Raw genomic sequence first — 19,983 nt, 5'->3', positions numbered from 1 at the left:
TAATTGTATTCGTCTTGAAAGTTTATAAATAGTCTATAATTGTAAAAGTCAGCGTGTTTGACTTTTCTTTAGAGGTTTGACTTTGACTTGTCTTTAGTTTGTTGACCATATAAATAGTGGTTAGTTCTTTGTAATTAATATAGGAGAGCTTATTTTGTAATATACATACGTAATTGAGGTGTTTTGACCATATTTGAGTTGTTGACTTTTTCTCTCAAAGTTCTTCATGTTCTAACAAGATATATCTAAGAATTTGTCATGATTATGAAGCTAAACGAAGATTGATCAGTGAATTTGGACATCACATGGGGTATACACTACAAAACATGATATTTTTTGAAGGGAAAATTCATTGGAAAATGATATTAATTCTGGCATAATTTCCGAGGGACTAAATGATTATTAAGGTGTTCATTAGTTTCAAAACAAAACCTCAACAAGAAGGAGAACATTAGAATTTCTATCGATCATCGGATCTAAAGAGATAACTCAGATTTGAATGCAATCATCCCATATATATCAATGGATCAACACTGATTGATGGTTCATATGAGTTCTCTATTTCTTTTTAAGGGTTCTCGACCTAATACCCCATATACATATATATACATATTTTTGTCATTGAAATGCCACAATCTTTGCAAATTTGATATATGACTGAAATAATGAAACTTATCGGTTGCAAGTCGCTTGTCATGGACCTTGTTTTAAATCAATTAGGTCGCAAGTAAAAGATGTTAGATTGAATGGCTTCTGTCATAATAATAATAACTTTGCTACAAAATAATCACTATTAATTGTTTGTATCCATTCATTCTCAATAATTTTTCCGAGTTATGGTATTTAGTTTGTATAAATATCTAATCAATATAAATGACCATGTTGTAGAAACACATACGTACTCTTACTTACGTTTTTTAGAAAACATATTTTTATAAATAAACAATTTATTATATATAAAATATTTTTATCGACATTTTAGCATTCCAGTAAATGCTAAATCGTAGTATATTATGTATGTAAACGTATGTTGGTATATACACAAAACTATGATTCTGAAAATATGATTAAATACTCGTATTATTTTCATATATTTTCGATTTTATTTTTAGAATATATATATGAATTCTTACGGATTGCAAGGCAAAGTCGTCATAGTCACCGGTGGTGCAAGCGGTTTAGGTGAAAGCACGGTGAGACTTTTCACCAAACATGGCGCCAAAGTGGTGATTGCGGACGTCCAAGACGAACGAGGAGCTTCCCTTTGTCAGGAACTACTTCCTAAACCTGAAAATGGGGTCATGTATGTTCATTGTGATGTTACCATTGATTCCGATGTTCAGAACGTCGTCGACACCGTAGTTTCCAAATATGGAAAGCTGGACATCATGTTCAAACAATGCAGGTATCTCCGGCGACATGGATAATACGATACTGGGCTCTGGAATCAATAATCTTAAACGGGTTATTAAAGTGAACGCATTTGGTTCCTTTTTGGGAGCCAAACACGCGGCTCAGGTGATGATTCCGGCAAAAAATGGGGTGATTCTGTTCACTTCAAGTGCGTCTTTGATGATTGTCGGAGTTACACCACACGGGCCCGTTTCTGGCATTTTTTAGGCCCTGGGCGAACATAAAAACAAGGCCCCCACTGCAAGAAACAAGACTTTTAGCAACGACTTTTGTTGTCGCTAAAAATCCGTTTATCATTAGAAAGAATATATAACAACAACATGTCATCGCTATAACTTATGAAACATGTCATCGCTAAAAGGCGCATCGTCAAAGCTCACTTTTCTTGTAGTGACCTTCAGTAATAAATATTTTTCATTAGTATAAAATTGAGTACAAGAAATGTTAATAATTTACTGAGTAAAAAAATTTTATTTATCTATATTATAGATATATAAGAGAGTACTTAAATTTACGTACTTCTTATTATGTAATTTTAAACCAAGAGTATAGAAACTATGATTGATAAATTTTTATAAAAAGTAAGAAATTTTATTTTATAACAAGAAATATGTGTTATTTTGATACAAAAAGAGATTTCGTGTTAATAAAATAATCATGAGGTCAATGAAAGATCAATAATAAAGAAGATTATCAAGGTTTTCTAGACAAGTAGACAAATGAAGATTAATAAGAATATGAAAGAAAAGATGATCCATTGAGATCTAGTAAAAATAAATAATGAATTAAACATATAATATGCAAGTTCAACAAATGATTATTTGAGCACTTAAATAGAATCTTGTGGTGTGGTGGAATCCCAATGAAAGATACATTAGTCAAACAATTGATGAAAATATTTAAATTATATTTTTCTTCTTTTTTTGCTCAACTAAAATAAAATTTTAATATTAAAAGTTTATGGAACATGACATATATAAGAGACATTACTAAATACATCTAGTAGAAAAAATTTATTGATTAATCACAAAACCATGAAACACGTCATAAATCATAAGAACAATAGATTAATTATAAAAAAAAGTAAAATATTTTATGTAGAAGCAAAAATAGTCAACAAAAACAATTAGAACAACATAACCAATAGTCAATAAAAATAGAAATTGATAAAAATATATAACAAAAATATATAGCAATAGCAAGCACATAATCTTAACGTTGAATTGTTGAAGCACGAAAATAGTCAAGCATTTAGAGATAGCAATAGCCAATATCATTGGACCTTGTTGGAGATAAAAAAAAATATTGGGACAATAAACAATAGCATATAATGAATAATCAATTAATTTTTTTTATTTTCTTCTCCAATGTAATTAATTGATATATTTTTGGGCCCTTATTACCTACTAAATTATTTGTCTCTTATTATATGCTACAATTTTTTTGTTTCTTTAATTTATTAAATTATTTTAGACTACTATATAATTTAAGGTAAAAATTTGGGCCCCTTATATTTTTGGGCCCTGGGCGTGCGCCCGTGCCGCCCTCCCCCAGGGACGGCCCTGACACCACATGCCTACACGATGTCGAAGCACACGGTGGTGGGGTTGATGAAGAATTTGTGTGTGGAATTGGGACAATATGGGATACGAGTGAACTGCATCTCACCTGGCGCTGTTGCTACGCCGCTGCTGGTTAATGCCATTAGAATGGAGAAGAAGGTGGTGGTGGAATCGTTGCGTGCGTCGGCCGCCTTGAAAGGTGTGATGCTGACGGTGGAGGATGTGGCGGAGGCGGCATTGTATTTGGGTAGCGATGAGGCTAAGTTTGTGAGTGGGGTGAACCTGGTGGTGGATGGTGGTTATAGCACCACCAATTCGTCCTTCCCGGCGATGGTCAAAAGTTCGATGTCTTGAACTTTAGAAGCAAACCCTTTCACTTGTGAGTAAATTTTTAATTTTGGTTTACTATTAATCGCATTTTAATATTTTATTTAAATATGTGACGTTTATTTAGCGATTCGTATGGATGTTCCATGAGATCTGTGTTCTCATGGTTGAATCGGGTTGTATTCGCTCACGAACTTTATTATCGATCTATATTTACTTGGGTTTAATGTGTTATTTGTTCCGTGTTTTAATTTTGGCATATGTTTTCGTAGGTTTATGGAGTTTTTTCTATATCATGCATGAAATGTTTTGAAAAGTGTTTATTTTATTTGATCTGTTAATTTCCAATAAAGTTTTATTCTCTTTCCAAAAAGTTGTAGAAAACTAATAAGGATGACATAATCAGAGAATGCATATGTTTTGTAATACAAATGATACAATCAGAAGATGTATATATTTTGTAAATATTAGGAGAAATATACGAATCATTTAAATAAATCTATTATTAAAACTTAATTTGAATTTTGGTATTTTTGTTTTGGAAAATATTGATCCATTCAACTTTCAATTCACGATTGATGTAAACAAAATACAAAAATGATTACTATAAATCAACGAAGCATCGAGGCTCAAACATCTGCATACACAAATATGCTTTTCATGTTATAAACGATTGATGTAAACAAAATACAAAAATGATTACTAATTCAATTCAGAGGTTAATTGCTCTGATACCAATTGTTATGAATACATAAACATGCATACATCTCATTAACCCATGAATTAAATTAAGTATATAATCGTAAGCGAGTAATCAAACATACCGGGAACGTTTGATGAAGAGATCGTGGTTGTGTTGGTTTGTTCTTGTTCCATCCTTACCAGATCCACACTAAATTCTATTCCATGATGGATTGGTTAAAAACAGAGGGTTTGTGTTCTGTGCATGGATATGAACAATATGGCGCCAAAATGAATTTATAAAAGATGAAGAGGCATGAAAACGGTCCTTCCATCAAGGCACCGTTTCATGATATGCTTTCTCAAATAACTGCCATATATATATACATTTTCCAGATATATATAATAATAAATCATTTAATTGTTAATAGATAATTATCTTGTTCTCTTATATATATGTATATGTATGTACATATATATATATATATTACAATCTCCCACTGAACAAGATAATCTTAAAGTAACAATTAAACTGAATTGTGCACTTGATTTACAATTATATCATCTGTGCAGGCTTCTTAACAATTGAAATTAATCATTAGATCATAGAAGTTTACTGATCAATAAAATTGTACAGACTTCTATGGTCATAATGTTAAAATCTCAATCAAATACTTATTTTGATTGGCACCTTTATCCTTATATTCAACCAATTACTGAAAAGACTTTAATTTGCAAAATAATACTTTTATACATTCATGTGAATATCTTAATTTGTACAAGTCTTAATTTCACATAATTTGTAAAAGTTTCTGCATTAAATACATATATAATATGTGTTCATAGTACAAGGAGATATAAACTGTATTGTTGCAACTTGTCAATCCTTTTAACAATCAATCGAATTTGATATCCCCATATTCTTAACGTGTCCTTTAAAGCATTCAACTGGAAGTGCTTTTGTAAAAGGATCCGCCAATTGCTCCTTCGTACCTATCTTCAAAACTTCTATTTCCTTGTCTCTGACGTTCTCCCTTACTGCAAAATATTTGACGTCTATATTTCTGGAACCACTACTTCTTTTATTGTTCTTACTAAAGAACACGGCAGCGGCATTGTCGCAATACATTGTAAGTGGCCTTTCTATTGAATCCACTATTTTCAATCCAGCGACAAAATTTTTAAGCCAAATTGCATGAGATGTTGCATCATAGATTGCAATATACTCTGCTTGGAAAGTAGAAGTAGCAGTCAGGGATTGCTTACTTGCTTTCCATGATATGGCTCCTCCTGCCAACATAAAAATGTAACCAGAAGTAGACTTAAGATCGTCGTGGTCTTGCTTATAGGAAGCATCAGTGTAACATTCTATTTTTAGCTCTTGATTATTAATTCCTTTATATGACAGCATGTAATTCATTGTCCCTTTATGACAGCATGTAATTCATTGTCCCTTTTAGGTATCTTAGTACCTTCTTTCCTGCAACCCAATGTGCATGACCAGCATTGGATTGAAATCTGGACAACATGTTTACTGCAAAGGCTATATCTGGCCTAGTACATACTTGTGCATACATCAAGCTTCCTACYAATCTTGCATATGGAACTTTGTCCATTTCTTTTCTTTCCAATGTATTATTAGGACATTGTCCCTTATGCAATTTATCTCCTTTTGAAATTGGTGCATCACCACTTCTACAATTATCCATTCCAAAYCTTTTCAGTACCCTTTCAATATATCCCTTTTGTGATAATCCCAAGGTTCRAGTTTTTCTATTTCTTGTGATCTCGATTCCCAATACATAGTGAGCTTCTCCCATGTCTTTCATATCAAAGCTTTTCATGAGAAAGGCTTTTGTAGTTTGTAGAAGTTTCTTACTGTTAGTGGCCAGTAAGATGTCATCTACATATAATATAAGAAATATAAAACTGCTCCCACTGGTCTTTGAGTATATGCATTCATCCAACTTGTTTTCCTCAAAGCCAAAATTACTCATGACAGTATCGAATTTCTTATACCATTGCCTTGATGCTTGTTTTAAACCATAAATGGATTTATTCAATTTGCAAACTTGATTATTATTAATTGCAAATCCTTCTGGTTGAGTCATATGTATTTCCTCTTCCAAGTCTCCATTCAAGAAGRCWGTCTTTACATCCATCTGATGCAATTCTAGATCGAAATGAGCTACAAGGGCCATTAGGACTCTGAATGCATCCTTAGTCGAAACTGGTGAAAATGTTTCRTTATAATTGATGCCTTCCTTTTGATTGTAACCTTTAGCCACTAATCTGGCCTTGTACCTTTCAATCTTTCCATTTGCATCCYTTTTGGTTTTAAACACCCATTTGCATCCTATTGGCTTTATAGAGTTTGATTTGTCAATTAGATCCCAGACTTTATTGTTTGACATGCTTGTCAATTCATCTTCCATGGHTTTYAGCCATTTGTCTTTGTTAGATGATTCCATAGCTTCCTTGAAACTAACTGGGTCATCATCTTCCCCCAAATCAAACTCYATTTCAGTTAAGTATACATGGTAGTCATCAGGTATTGCAGATCTTCTMTCTCTTRTGGATCTTCTTAAAGGTTMTGTAGTATGTATTGGTTCATGTGGTTGATCAGTCACAGGTTCAGGTACATGTTCAGCCTCAGGTTCATGTATGTGAGCTTGTGACGATTCCAAAGATGGATTATCAGGGACTTGATCTATATTTTCAGTTATACTGGTACTTACAATAGGTATGGGTTGCAATGCAATATTCCCATCTTCAGGGATTGAAGATAGGTCATCTTCATGGTAAGTCATCCAGTTATCCAAATTTTGAGGAATTTGAGATGAACTTCCTATGTCATCATCTTCATTGAATATCTCATCRTAAAATACTGCCTTATTTGTTTCAAAAATTCTTTGTCCTCTTCMTGGGTTATAAAACTTATAACCCTTTGATTTTTCTGAGTATCCAATGAAGAATGCTGACAATGACCTTGAATCCAGTTTACTTAATTTTTCAATATGGTATTCTCTGGTCTCTGCCTTGCATCCCCATACATGAAAATGGTTTAGACTAGGTTTGTAGCCATTCCACAGTTCAAAAGGTGTACCTTTTATTGCCTTGGTTGGTGCTCTGTTGCATATGTAGTTTGCTGTCTTTAATGCTTCTCCCCATAGGAATTTTGGTAAGCTGGATCTYGYGAACATGCTTCTCACCATGTCCATCAATGTTCTGTTCTTCCTTTCTGCCACCCCATTTTGTGTAGGAGTATAGGGCRTTGTGTATTCAGCTTTGATTCCTACTTGTTCCAGATATATGGCAAATGGTCCTTTGTGYTGTCCCTTTTCAGAATATTTTCCGAAATATTCTCCTCCTCTATCTGACCTGACTATTTTGATGATTTTCTCAGACTGTCTTTCTACTTCTGTCTTAAATTGTATGAAACAATCCAAGACTTGTGRCTTTTYAGTCATTAGAAAAATATGAYAAAATCTTGAAAAATCATCAATAAATGTAACAAAGTATTTGTTACCGCATATTGTCTCAATTGGGAAGGGTCCACATATATCTGTATGAATTAATTCCAGAATGCATTGACTCCTCTTAGATGAGAAGTTCCTGGAGTTGGTCATTTTTCCTTTGAGACAACTTACACAAGTCTCAAAGTCATYGAAATTTAATTGTGGTAARATGTTTTGTCTAATCAATTCATGCATTCTTGATTTAGATATGTGTCCCAGTCTTTTGTGCCATAAGAGARATGATGTGCTTTGTTTGTGTCTTTTCTTGGCTCCTGTTAGTTTACTTATAGAGTAGACTTGCCTTTTGAGGCCCTTGTTGATGGTTTCRTTTACGCAATTTAAATGCCAATATCCATCAATCAAACATGCATTTCCAAAGCAAACATCATCTAAATAAAATAACATACAATCTTTGTCTGCATAGAAGGAAACATTGTTTTCAATTACAATCTGAGAACCTGACATCAGGTTTCTCTTTATTTTAGGTATATAATATGCATTACTTAAAGTCAGAATATAATTGTTCTTAAATAATAATTTACATTCCCCAACAGCTTCCACTTTCAATGCCTGTCCATTTGCGGTACAAATCTTCGATTCATTTGTCCTTGGGACTGTTATCTTTGACAAGCCCTGCATTGAATTAACAATATGAATTGGTGAAGCTGTATCAAACCACCATGAATTGTCATTACTGTAATTAGTGGTTTCTAAAGAAAAGAAGTGGTCAACATTACCTTTCTTGTTTAACCAATCCTTAAAACCTTCACAGTCTTTCTTGAAATGTCCTGTCTTCTTACAGAAGAAGCATTTCAGTTCCTTTTTGCCTTTAAAAGGCTTTCCCTTGCTCTTGTTTTCTTTGGTATAAGGAGTGGAAGAGCTTCCTTTGTGAAAGTTGGGATGTTTCTTGAATTTGTACTTGGACTTCGACATGTGATTAACAATAATCGCCTTTCCTTTACTTTTGATTTCCGATTCCTCCTGAACACAGATGGAAATCAATTCGTCTAAAGTCCATTTTTCCTTCTGGGTGTTGTAAAGACTTCTTAAGTGACTATATTGCTCAGGTAATGAGTTTAATAGAAGGTGTACCAGGAATGAATCGTCAATTTCGACCTTCATTTCCTTTAGCTTGCAAGAGGTGTCAATTCCTTGCAAGATGTATTCCCTGATACTACCCTGTCCTTTAAAATTCATCCTGATCAATTTATTCATAAGGTATCCGGTTTCTGCTTTATCCGATACATTATATTTGTCCGCAATTGAGGCAAAGTAAACCTTAGCTAGATCAGACTCAGGTATGCCGCCCTTGACAACATCAGTCATACATTTCTTAATGAATATCAAGGCTATCCTATTGTGTTTGTGCCATTCCTGATGCTTTAGTTTGACTTCTTTTGCTGCTGCCTGAGCAGGTTCTGGTGGTGGATCTTCTTTGAGAACGTGATCATAGTCCAGAATGTCTAACATGAGCTCGATGTCCTCTTTCCATTTCTTGTAATTTACACCATTTAGTGGTGCAAAGTTAGCCATACTCATTGAGTATTGTGCTGAGAGCGACAAGGATCAAGATTGATCAGTCTTAATGAATAATTCTGAATTTTGTCTATAATGGAATAGAATCAATTCCTTTAATTTATGTAGTGACGTGAATCTCGGATTTAATTACCTTTTGTGAAAGCATATTTAATCCGAAATTCAGTCGTGTATAAGTGTTTTGATCAGAACTGCTATGGCAGTATGTGAAAATTTAACACTTATAAAAATTGCAATTTATATATAAGAAAATTGCAATTTCTCAATTGTGATTCTTGACTACTGTGGTAGTATTCGAATCACATAAATCATGTTTCACTATAGTGATATATGGATTTCCATGAGGGAATACAACAATCTGCTTATATACTAACATGCAGTATATGTRTWTTTAAATATAAAAGATAGTTTAGACTTCATCAAATTAAGCAGACTTGGGGTCGACTGAATTTCCCGGATCAATTTGGGTCGGGATATGTTATRCTGGATAATAAACAATGTATATCGATATTCATATTAGTCGGGATAAACTATACCGACTTGGTAAGCGTCAATGGGGCTAATTTTCTAAGGAAGTCGATCAGGATCTTTTCCTATACCGGTTAGGACTTGTTTAATGAAAACGATCGGGACTTGTCCCTTGAAACCGATGAGGACTTGTCCTTGTATACTAATCGGGACTTGTCCTCTATGCCGATCGGAACTATACCGATCGGACACTTTTTTTTTCAATTGGTGTCTATGAGTCGTTTTTATCAACGTACCTATTTAACAGTAACTACAGATGAATAGTGATTTCCAGAATCTTAAGCATGGTCCAGTTTATCAACTTAATCAGGATGAGACAATTTCCAGTTTATCTTAAGCATGGTCCAGTTTATCAACGTAATCAGGATGAGACAATTTCCAGTTTCAACCAGAAAGTTATTCGGGAACATGATCAAGATGAACTAATTTCCAGAATATTTCATATTCAAGTCGATTCATCATTTATCAATCGGTTAGTGTATCAAAATACTAATTCAATTCAGAGGTTAATTGCTCTGATACCAATTGTTATGAATACATAAACATGCATACATCTCATTAACCCATGAATTAAATTAAGTATATAATCGTAAGCGAGTAATCAAACATACCGGGAACGTTTGATGAAGAGATCGTGGTTGTGTTGGTTTGTTCTTGTTCCATCCTTACCAGATCCACACTAAATTCTATTCCATGATGGATTGGTTAAAAACAGAGGGTTTGTGTTCTGTGTATGGATATGAACAATATGGCGCCAAAATGAATTTATAAAAGATGAAGAGGCATGAAAACGGTCCTTCCATCAAGGCACCGTTTCATGATATGCTTTCTCAAATAACTGCCATATATATATATATATTTTCCAGATATATGTAATAATAAATCATTTAATTGTTAATAGATAATTATCTTGTTCTCTTATATTACATTTCATTCATTACAATTTTTTTTATTAAGCTGGATATTCAATCTACTATGCAAGCCGACTAATCTCAAGACGACCACCCGCTTCACGCGTAACTTGGAGTCACCGCATTTGAACCTCCGTGGTGATGTTTGACTTCACATCAACTAGATACACTACTAGAATAAAGGGTATTTTCGACGGACATTTCCCGCCGGAAATATTCCGACGGATTACCGGCAAACATAAAAAAAGTCAACTTCTGTTGACTTCCGCCAGAAATCTGTCAGAAATATTAAGCTGGTAATATTTCCGGCAGACTTCTTAATTAATTGTTTTAGAGTTGTATTTAAATTTAATCAACATAATTTATCGGCAGATTTCCGACGGAAATTTAATTAATCTTTTAAAATTATTATCCGCCGAAAAATAATTAAAAATTAAAAGTTAGTTTAATGTATGATATTTGGTTGCATTTCATCTTTTTAGTTTTTTCAATATTTTTACAGATTTACTGGTTTTAAATATTTATTGTAATAATATTCTAAAAATAATATTTTAATTATAGTTCGGGCGGATTTCCGATGGATATTTCTGCCGGTAATATTTTAAAAATAAATAAATGTATTTATAATTTCTGACGGATTTCCGGCGGATAATTCCGCCGGTAATAATTAAAAAAAGTTTTAAAAAAATTAATTTTATTAAATTCGTTTTTCCGGGCGAAAACTATTAACGGCGGAAATATCCGCCGGATAAATTAAATCAATTTAAAAAAAATTAAATTTTTAATTAATTAAATCAAGATTTTTTAATTAAACCGCCGAATTGTTTCCGGCGGCCGGAATCCGCCGGTAAAATAAAGCATCCGCCGGTAAACTCGCCGGTAAATTAATCACCAGCGCCAACTTTTCCTGCGGTCATATCCGCCGGAAATCCGTCGGTAATATGCATTTCTGGCAGATATGGCCGCAGGAAAAGTTCCCCGGTTTGGTAGTGATATAGGCTAATTATGTTATATATATGTTGGAACATTTTTTTTCTTCTCAACGACTCTTTTTGTTAGTAGTTAATATGAGGATTTCCTATATTTTCACATGGAACGAGAGCTAACTAGTTTTAGTTAAGATTGGAAATGTGCAGGAACTAGAGGTAAGGAATATGATATATGTCATTATAACAAATAAGGTTAAAGGAATCACTGACAATGTTTCAGGTATGATTCTTGTCGATGATTATTGTGCCCTAGTTTTATTCGACTTAAGTACATCTAGAAGCTGTTTTTTCCACTTCTTGAATAAAAAAATCTAAGCAATTAGAAAAAAGAAGATTAGAATTTTTTCAATCAAACGGTAGGAAGTTACCCTGTTAGGTTGATGTGTTTTAGACAAATTTGATATCATATTAGAATGGAGTGGTTATCGAAGAATGACATTGGAGTGGTATGTGAAGAAAGTATGGTTAAGATTTAAATCTGAAAGGAGAATATGTACATGTGTATAATGTTAGATAGAGAGATGAAATACGAGAAAAAGGTTTGATGAATTCGATGGCATAGATAAGAGACGTTAAGCAAGAATGCAGGTTATAGAATATGTAGAAAAGATCCTCGACAATAATACCACTAGAAATTTAAGTCAAGTTCAAAATCAACCTGTTGTGAAATAAGAACTGTTCATGCTATAAAGTATTAACTTCTAAATGTTTTAAAAAATGTTCTGAAAATGCATGAACGTGATGTTATACTAACATAGTGGTTGTGGTTGTGGTTGTTAAGAGTTCACCATAAGAATATGACAAGTGGGTATAACAGGATAATAAGTTCACCGAAAGAGCATGACAAAGAAGGTCATGTGGGGTAGATCACAACCACTATGTAGTCTATATTGTCAAGGTTATTTCAGAAATTTGCATGTAATCAGAGTGCACATCGAAAGCACGATGTTGCTAATCTTGAAAACGAAATTTCTTTTTGTACACTACTATGATTTTTGAAATATAATAATACCATTATAGTACGATTATGGGAAATGTTTAGTACTACAAATAGATAAATGTTGATTAGTAAAAGTTAGAGCCAATTTTTAAGCTGATCAAGATATTTATATGATAAGTTATGGCCAAGGATCTAGTGTCAGGAAATACAGTCCAAGTAGTTCATACATAGTATTGGCAACTGTGGTTAGTAGATTAATGCTTTAAATCATTGATTTATGGATAAGTAGTGACATGGAGTGGTAATTTGACGGTTAAATATCATTTTCAGAGAAGTTAAGATATCGGTAAATGATGGAATTTGAATATATGCAAATAATCGGGAGTTTAATGATATATTATGAGATACAATCGCATCCAAAAGGGATCGATGTTTAGTAATTGTGAATTGGTGTTAAGAAAAAGGATTTTGAACAAAGTATATAAGGATATTCAGATAGTAGATAACATCAATTAAAGAAGCAATGAAAGTAGTGGCAGATCCAAGATTTTTGCCCAATGGGGTCATCTTTAAGGTAGACTAAAGACCCGTAAAATTGTCCGATGTGTTTTTAACCTACTTACAACGTTTTCAAGGGAAGTTTAAAGTTTTTTGATTGATTTCGAGGAATTTTTTAGTGTTTTTGTCGATTTCGAATAACTTTTTTGGTTTTTTTTATTGATTTCAACAGATTTTTTTGGTTAGAGTAACGATTTCGATTGGGGTTGAGGGCCCGTGGAAAAATGTAATGAGGGGAAGTGAAAGGTAAATCATGTAAAACCTAAATTTTAACCTATGATTTTTTTTTTAAATTTTTGACTGGGGTCCTTTCCCCCCTCCTTTTTACCATTCCATCCACCCTGGATGAAAGTTAGAAGAATTATATTTAAGAATGTGATATTTCTAGGTCATAAGTTGAGAAACTTCGAACTAAAGAAATACCTTTGGTGTTAGTTAGTTGAAGTGATCATCATGTTGCTACATGGGAAATAGAATAATAAATGAGAAATTAAAGCCCTAGCTATATCTAGTAAAATGAAAATGAGGATTTCATGTTACGTCAATTCGAACTTGCTCGATCTGTTCAATTTTTTATAAGGAGGAGAGAATTGTAACTAGGGGTGAGCATAGGCGGGTACCCGCCCTTTTTGACCGGAACCGGAACCGGAATCGGCGGTTCTTGAGATATTGAAACCGGAACCGGTTAGAGCGGTTCTTGAGATATTGGAACCGGAACCGCCGGGAACCGGTTCCGGTTCCGGGTACCCGCTTCCTAAAATATTAAAATTTTGTTATTTAGAAATAAAAAATAAAACATTGCCAAAACACTAAATAAATAAGCAAGAATACAAATTATATATAATAATGGTTACAAATATTGTTTAAAGATTACAAACCATAATAGACTAATAGAAAATGTTCAAAGTTTAACGATTACATACTATAATGGTAAATTTTCAAAGTTTAACGATTACATACTATAATGGTAAATTTTCAAAGTTTAACGATTACATACTATGAATCCAAGTGAACACACAATTTAAAAAAATAGGAATCATTGTATATGAAGAATTTAGATGAAGAATGAAGATGACGGCGTGCTTTCAAGATGTAAACCTAATATAAATTTGGTATTAAAAAATAATAATAATTTTTATTTAAAAATACCGGGTACCCGGCGGGTAACGGTTCCGAAAAATTGAGAATCGGAACCGGAACCATTCTCAATCGGTTCCGTATTTTAGGAACCGGAACCGGAACCATTCATATCGGTTCCGGTTCCGGTTCCAAGGCGGTTCCGGTTCCATAGCCGGGTACCCGGTTCCGCTGCTCACCCCTAATTGTAACATCCAATTTTCACTATTCAATAATGACAAAATCATGATCATTTAGGTGTCTTAAATCTTGAAGATAAATGATATGATATATGATATTATAACAATATTGATATATGATAGATAAGTTAAGTTATTTATCCAGTATTCAGGTATTTATATCAGATGTAAAAGTTAAGATTTTAATATCAAATAATGATATGATTAAAAAAGATAATTTGAATAGTCAAAAAAATATCTGGATATCCAACTCGCTATGCGAGCCGACTAATCCTATGGCGACCACCTGCTTTGCAGATAGCCCGAAGTCACCGTATTTGAACCTCCATGGCCACAAGGAGATTTTTATTTCTTCTTGGATTTGAACCTGAGACCTCCTGATACTTTTGACTTTTAGAACCAAGCTCAAATCAATTAGGCACCACCCTTGTGGTTAGAAAATATCTTTATTGCTCTTTATTGAAAATAGAATAAAGAAATATATATAATGAAAAATATATATTGAATTATATATTAAAAAATAAACATAAACATTTAAAAAAATAATATATATATATATATTATAATAATATTTTATCATTGACTCTATTTAAAAGATTTCGTTGTTTTATTCAAATTAGCTATTAATAATATTTTATCATTGACTAAGTTTTATTTATAGGATTAATTCTATATTAAGTATATCATTTTAATTATTTTAGTGCTGAAATGTTTTTAAAAACTGTACAACGTATATATACTTGCATTCAGCGACTCACGTAGATCATAATGACATTATCATATTCGAAAAAGAATAAGGTTTTTATTTTAGGGTCGTTTGAACAGGACTATAGAAACAGATCATGTATAGATTATAGAAATATCAAATTAATACCAAATTTTATATTTATATACATTGAAAAATATAGATAACATAAATGTCAAAAAGATCAAAATATGACTATGAAAATTAATAAAATTCAGAAAAAGGCACAACAGAAAGCCTTTACGTGTGTGTGCACATGTGAGAGAGAGATATCAACATTCAACATTAAGGTTTTAGGGGGAGAAATAAATGAACATTTGTAGGTTTCAGTTGAAGATGGTAAATGGATTTGGGAGGGACGGTGGCCGTCAGCGAGAATGGTCACTGACTTTGATGGTGACTCTGTTCTACATATATATAAAATATAATGTATAATATAAATAATAATATCATTTTACGATAAAAAAGACTAAATTACCCCTCATTTAACATACATTTTTTTAACAAAGTTAGTGATCAGTGACGACTTTCAAAGGAAAATGAGAATCACAAGAATATTTCTAAAGTTAAACCTGTTTCCACTTTAAAAAATTTCACAAAACCTCATGAACCAAAAATTAAAGTTTATTCTTTTATTATTTAATAAACCAATAAATAAAACTATAAAAAAAATGGCATTATACAAAGAATTTGTTGAAAGAATTTCAAATTGGTTATCATATACATTATAAATTTTAGATTTGTTAAAATAAATTTTAGAAAAAAATCTATTAATTTATAATTTTAATAATCATTACATAAAATATAAATATAAATAAAATTATTTAATCCCACATATCCTAATTAATTAATAATTTTTAAAAAATATAATCAATAATTTTATTAAATAGTTTATGAAAATTATTTAGCACGGTCATATTATCAATAAAACAATATAAGTATAAACTTAATTTATAGAACTTTAATAAACATTTTTAGAATTGTTGTATATATATTTTTGATAAYTACATTWAKTGAGTAATAAATAAAATAACAATAATATAAAAAGTAGTGATATGATTGATAATTATTTTAAATAATTAAATATTAATGTATAAAGTATAAGTAAATGAATTAATAACTTTCAATTAATATCAATTTAATATTTAATATTAGTAATAATTAATTTATTTATATTTATTAATTATCTATAATTAATAGCAATAAATAATGATTAATATAAATAAAAAGTATAATTAAAAAAATGACAATAAACTTTCAAAACATTATTAGCTTTTATCCACGCGTTTACTAAAAAAACAAAAACGTTGGAGGGACTGAAAATGGCAATAAGTGGAAGTCGAATAAAGCTGAAAATTTGCTAAAGTCCAAACGGGGCATCCAATCGCCGTCAACCACAATTAATTCTCTCACACTCACACACATGGCGGAAAGGAGAAATTAGAAGACATTCGTAGATCCGTCTGTTTTCCTCTTCAATTTGGGCACACACAATATATCAGCGAGCGACGACTGACAGTGGCGGAGCTATGGAGCTAATGGTGGTCACTTTGATTCTTGGCTTTTTATTCAGTTTATTGTTTATTGCCCCCCGGTTTATCAAATCCGGTAGATCTCTTCATTTGTTATTAAGTTTTCTTTCTCGTCTAATTTTCGTTATTATACCCTCATTGTGATTGATTTTAGCAGTGTTTATATGTATGGAGTGTTTCGACCTCTTTAATCTATGGGTATTTGTTTAATGCCAGATGAAACCAAGAAGGTTCATTCAGATGCTAACAAGGTACTTTATTAAAAAATTAATCAAATTTCTGTGTTCAATACGATCCTTTATTTGTATTAGGTCAGTTTGATAACATATTTTAGGCATCTTTTTGTTTTAGTTACAATGTGTGTGGTATGTATGTACAGTGGCTGTAGAGATGGATTAGCAAAGGTTGGGAATCTACTGCCATTTCTTGCTTTACTTATGCTATCTATGTCTCTAAAATAAGAGTTTATGTTGGGTTTTGGGTGTTTTTGAGTTGATTTTTAGCTTCAAATTCTTAATATTGCTTTTGTTATAAAGCAGAATTTAAGAATTAGTTTTCATGTTATTTTGAAAAGCACTAGATTTGAATTACCAAAGTAAGGAGTTTCTCCTAATTAGGGGGTACTTGGTTTCAAAAGACATCTAGTTCAGAATGGATCTTAAGGTTTTGATGGTTGTTCATGATTTAACATGCAGTCAATGAGCATACAAGAGTTAAGAGATGTTCTGATTTTCTATCTAGATAGATATTAACTATGTACTTAGAGAATAGATGGCTGTACTTAATCTACCAACTTTATATTAGCATAGAAAAGTGAAGCAGCTTTGTAATTTACAATTAGATATTAACTTTGAAAACAGTGAAATGATTTTTCTCTGCTTTCAAGCCCTAATCTTGGCTTGTTAGAAAAAGGAGTAGAAGTTTTATGTACAAATTAGAAGGGATTTTAGCATAGCATAGTAGGCATGCACTTGATGATTGGAGAAACATACATACCCATTACTTCTCAACTTCTGTAGTTGATTGTTTATGGTGTCTCAATCAAAAGGAATTCTCCCCTTCTAAGAAAGAAAAATAACAAAATATTAAAGGGGAAGCTTTTTGACCTTTAATTGAAAATGCATATATGGTCTATACTGTGTTACTGTCCATAGAGTGGTAATGGATATTCTAATGTTGTATATTTTTACTTGTAGACTGTAAAAGCATACAACAAGGATGAAGTTTCCTTGCACAACAAGAGGACAGATTGCTGGATCATCATCAAAGAGAAGGTTCTGTAGGTTTTTTACGCTAATACTTTGTCTCATCACTATATGAACATGAAACCATGGAAGGTTTACATGGGTCACATAGAAAAAAAATACTTTCCTCAAGTATTTTTCCCTCATGTTTAACTCTTAATAAACTGTAGGTATATGATGTTACTCCGTATGTAGAAGAACACCCTGGTGGTGATGCAATTCTGGCGCATGCGGGCGATGACTCCACCGAAGGATTTTTTGGGTAAACCTCTAATTCCAATATGCCTTTATTTTCCATTCATGCATTTGAAAAACAACTATCTGAAGTGATCTGCTTGTCTGATTTTGAAAGGCTTACTTTTTCATGCTATTCGCTTCGACAGTACAGAGAATTAGTTGTTCTGAGAATACTTTCTGTAACCCATCAGAAAAACATTTCCACCTATGGTAATCAACCGCTGCCTTTCTTTGTATTGCCCTTGAATGTGAGCTCACTTGCAATTTTAGGAAGATGCCTAAGCCACAATATATTTGAATGGCATTGTGTATTCACCCTGGACTTGTACTGCAATCTCTTAGATCTTCACCAAGTGCTGTTTTAGTTGTTAGAGGGTGAGTTTTGCTCCAATCATCTATCTTTTTAGCTGAACATAAGCAAGGGAAACATCCAACCTTCATTATTTGACCTTTTGCCCTGATTGTGTTCACTTTTTTACTATGTAAAGCTCAAATTTGTACATGATTTGTGCTATGCGGAAAACGAACAAACAAACAAATTTTGAGATGCCAGGTGCCAGAGGACTCTTATCTCTCTGGAGAAGATGGAATAAAACTTGAAAATTTTCGATATAGGAAATACCAAGGACTGGTGGTGAACATTTGTGGATAGAGTACAGCCTTGGTTTTATTCAGAAGCATGTTATTTCATCTGAATACATATTGCCCCCATCCAAATTCAGTAGTTGGCTTAGTACAGTTTTAAGAACCTCTTATGTAATCTCCTTGATGCTTCCTTATGAAACATATATAAAAAGATCTGTACTTCTTCTATGATCATACTTACTGTTCAACCTTTTTTTCATGGTGCATTGTTAAGTATGTACGAGTTAGTTACGTGCGTTTTATGTGTGGCAGGCCACAACATGCAACCCGAGTATTTGACATGATCGATGACTTCTACATCGGAGATTTAGAGAAGTGAAGGTATTAAGCAGTTGGTTAAGCAGAATGTGCAATGTTTTCATGGTTATTGATTGCAGTGTTGCAGCTAGATGACATATTTTTCCTTCATTTGAACACCATCACCATCAGATTCCATCTTTGTGCTAAGAAAGCTATCAAAATGAATGAATGAATGGAACTTCCTTTTGAGGAGAAATGTTGATTTGTACTAACAATGATGATCAAGAAGCGATCCACAATTGATGTAATATGAAGGCAAGGGGTTGTTTGGTTGGTTTCCATTAAGTCCATAAATAATGTTGTCTTTGTCGATTAAATTGTTTGTATCGACCGGAAGGCTCTTTGTTTGGGAGTTTTTTGTTTTCTTATTTCTATAGATGGAGGAGAATGCTTTTAATTGGGAGAAACAAGTTTGGAAAAAAAAACTTGTCTTTCTACATAACCCCCTCCTAAAAGATTACTGAATTATAAGCCATTACTAAACAATTATATATAGCTGATCAAATAAGTTGCAAATCTCATTAAGCTTATTATATTGTTAACAAAGATGTCATAAGTTGTCTGTAAAATGTATGAATTTTTACTCTGTTTTGGGTATTTTTAAAATCAAGTTTTGGGGTCTATAACATTTAGAAATAAATATTTTAATATTCAAGTGACCAATAAGGATTTTATTTGTTAGTGCAAGTATACTATAAAGAAAGCAACAATTAAAGCAGAAATAATAATATAAAGACTTATTGATTCCATTATAGCATTCGTTTAGTTTGTAAGATTGTTTTTAGAATTTTGAATTTTATGGAGGGATTTGGATTGGAATGGATTTAAAATCAGTGGTGTGTTTGGTTTGTAGGATTTGAAATAGAATTGGATTCCATTATTTATAAATAATTTATAAAAAACAGAAATAATTATAAAAATAATTGAATTACATTTTTTATTAATTGATTATTACAAAACAAATGTTTTTCATATTTTCAAAACCTTATTTTATACAATTT

The 19,983-nt window shown here is 32.2% G+C and overlaps 1 protein-coding gene and 1 pseudogene across 1 annotated transcript; both read left to right on the top strand.

Moving 5' to 3' along the window:
- Positions 1 to 1,121: 1,121 nt before the first annotated feature.
- Positions 1,122 to 3,329, top strand: LOC112505925 (annotated as a pseudogene).
- A 13,087-nt stretch (positions 3,330 to 16,416) lies between these two features.
- On the top strand, positions 16,417 to 19,263 carry LOC112507455 (cytochrome B5-like protein). The gene is made up of 5 exons (XM_025112052.1): positions 16,417 to 16,632; positions 16,773 to 16,807; positions 17,753 to 17,830; positions 17,971 to 18,062; positions 18,935 to 19,263. Exons 1-5 carry the CDS (start codon positions 16,554 to 16,556, stop codon positions 18,999 to 19,001), a joined length of 351 nt encoding a protein of 116 aa, XP_024967820.1. The 5' UTR covers positions 16,417 to 16,553; the 3' UTR covers positions 19,002 to 19,263.
- Positions 19,264 to 19,983: the final 720 nt, after the last annotated feature.

The sequence above is a fragment of the Cynara cardunculus genome (genome assembly GCF_001531365.2).
Source record: "Cynara cardunculus var. scolymus isolate 2C chromosome LG 2, CcrdV1, whole genome shotgun sequence".
NCBI classification, from domain to species: Eukaryota; Viridiplantae; Streptophyta; class Magnoliopsida; order Asterales; family Asteraceae; genus Cynara; species Cynara cardunculus.
This window is presented reverse-complemented; position numbering and strand designations above follow the sequence as displayed.

What these genes read in the sequence shown, in the direction of transcription:
- LOC112507455 (XM_025112052.1), top strand. Translation starts at nt 16,554, where the DNA reads ATGGAGCTAATGGTGGTCACTTTGATTCTTGGCTTTTTATTCAGTTTA. An exon ending in GGATCATCATCAAAGAGAAG is followed by an intron (nt 17,831 to 17,970) that starts GTTCTGTAGGTT and finishes AATAAACTGTAG; the next exon opens with GTATATGATGTTACTCCGTA. An exon ending in TCCACCGAAGGATTTTTTGG is followed by an intron (nt 18,063 to 18,934) that starts GTAAACCTCTAA and finishes TATGTGTGGCAG; the next exon opens with GCCACAACATGCAACCCGAG.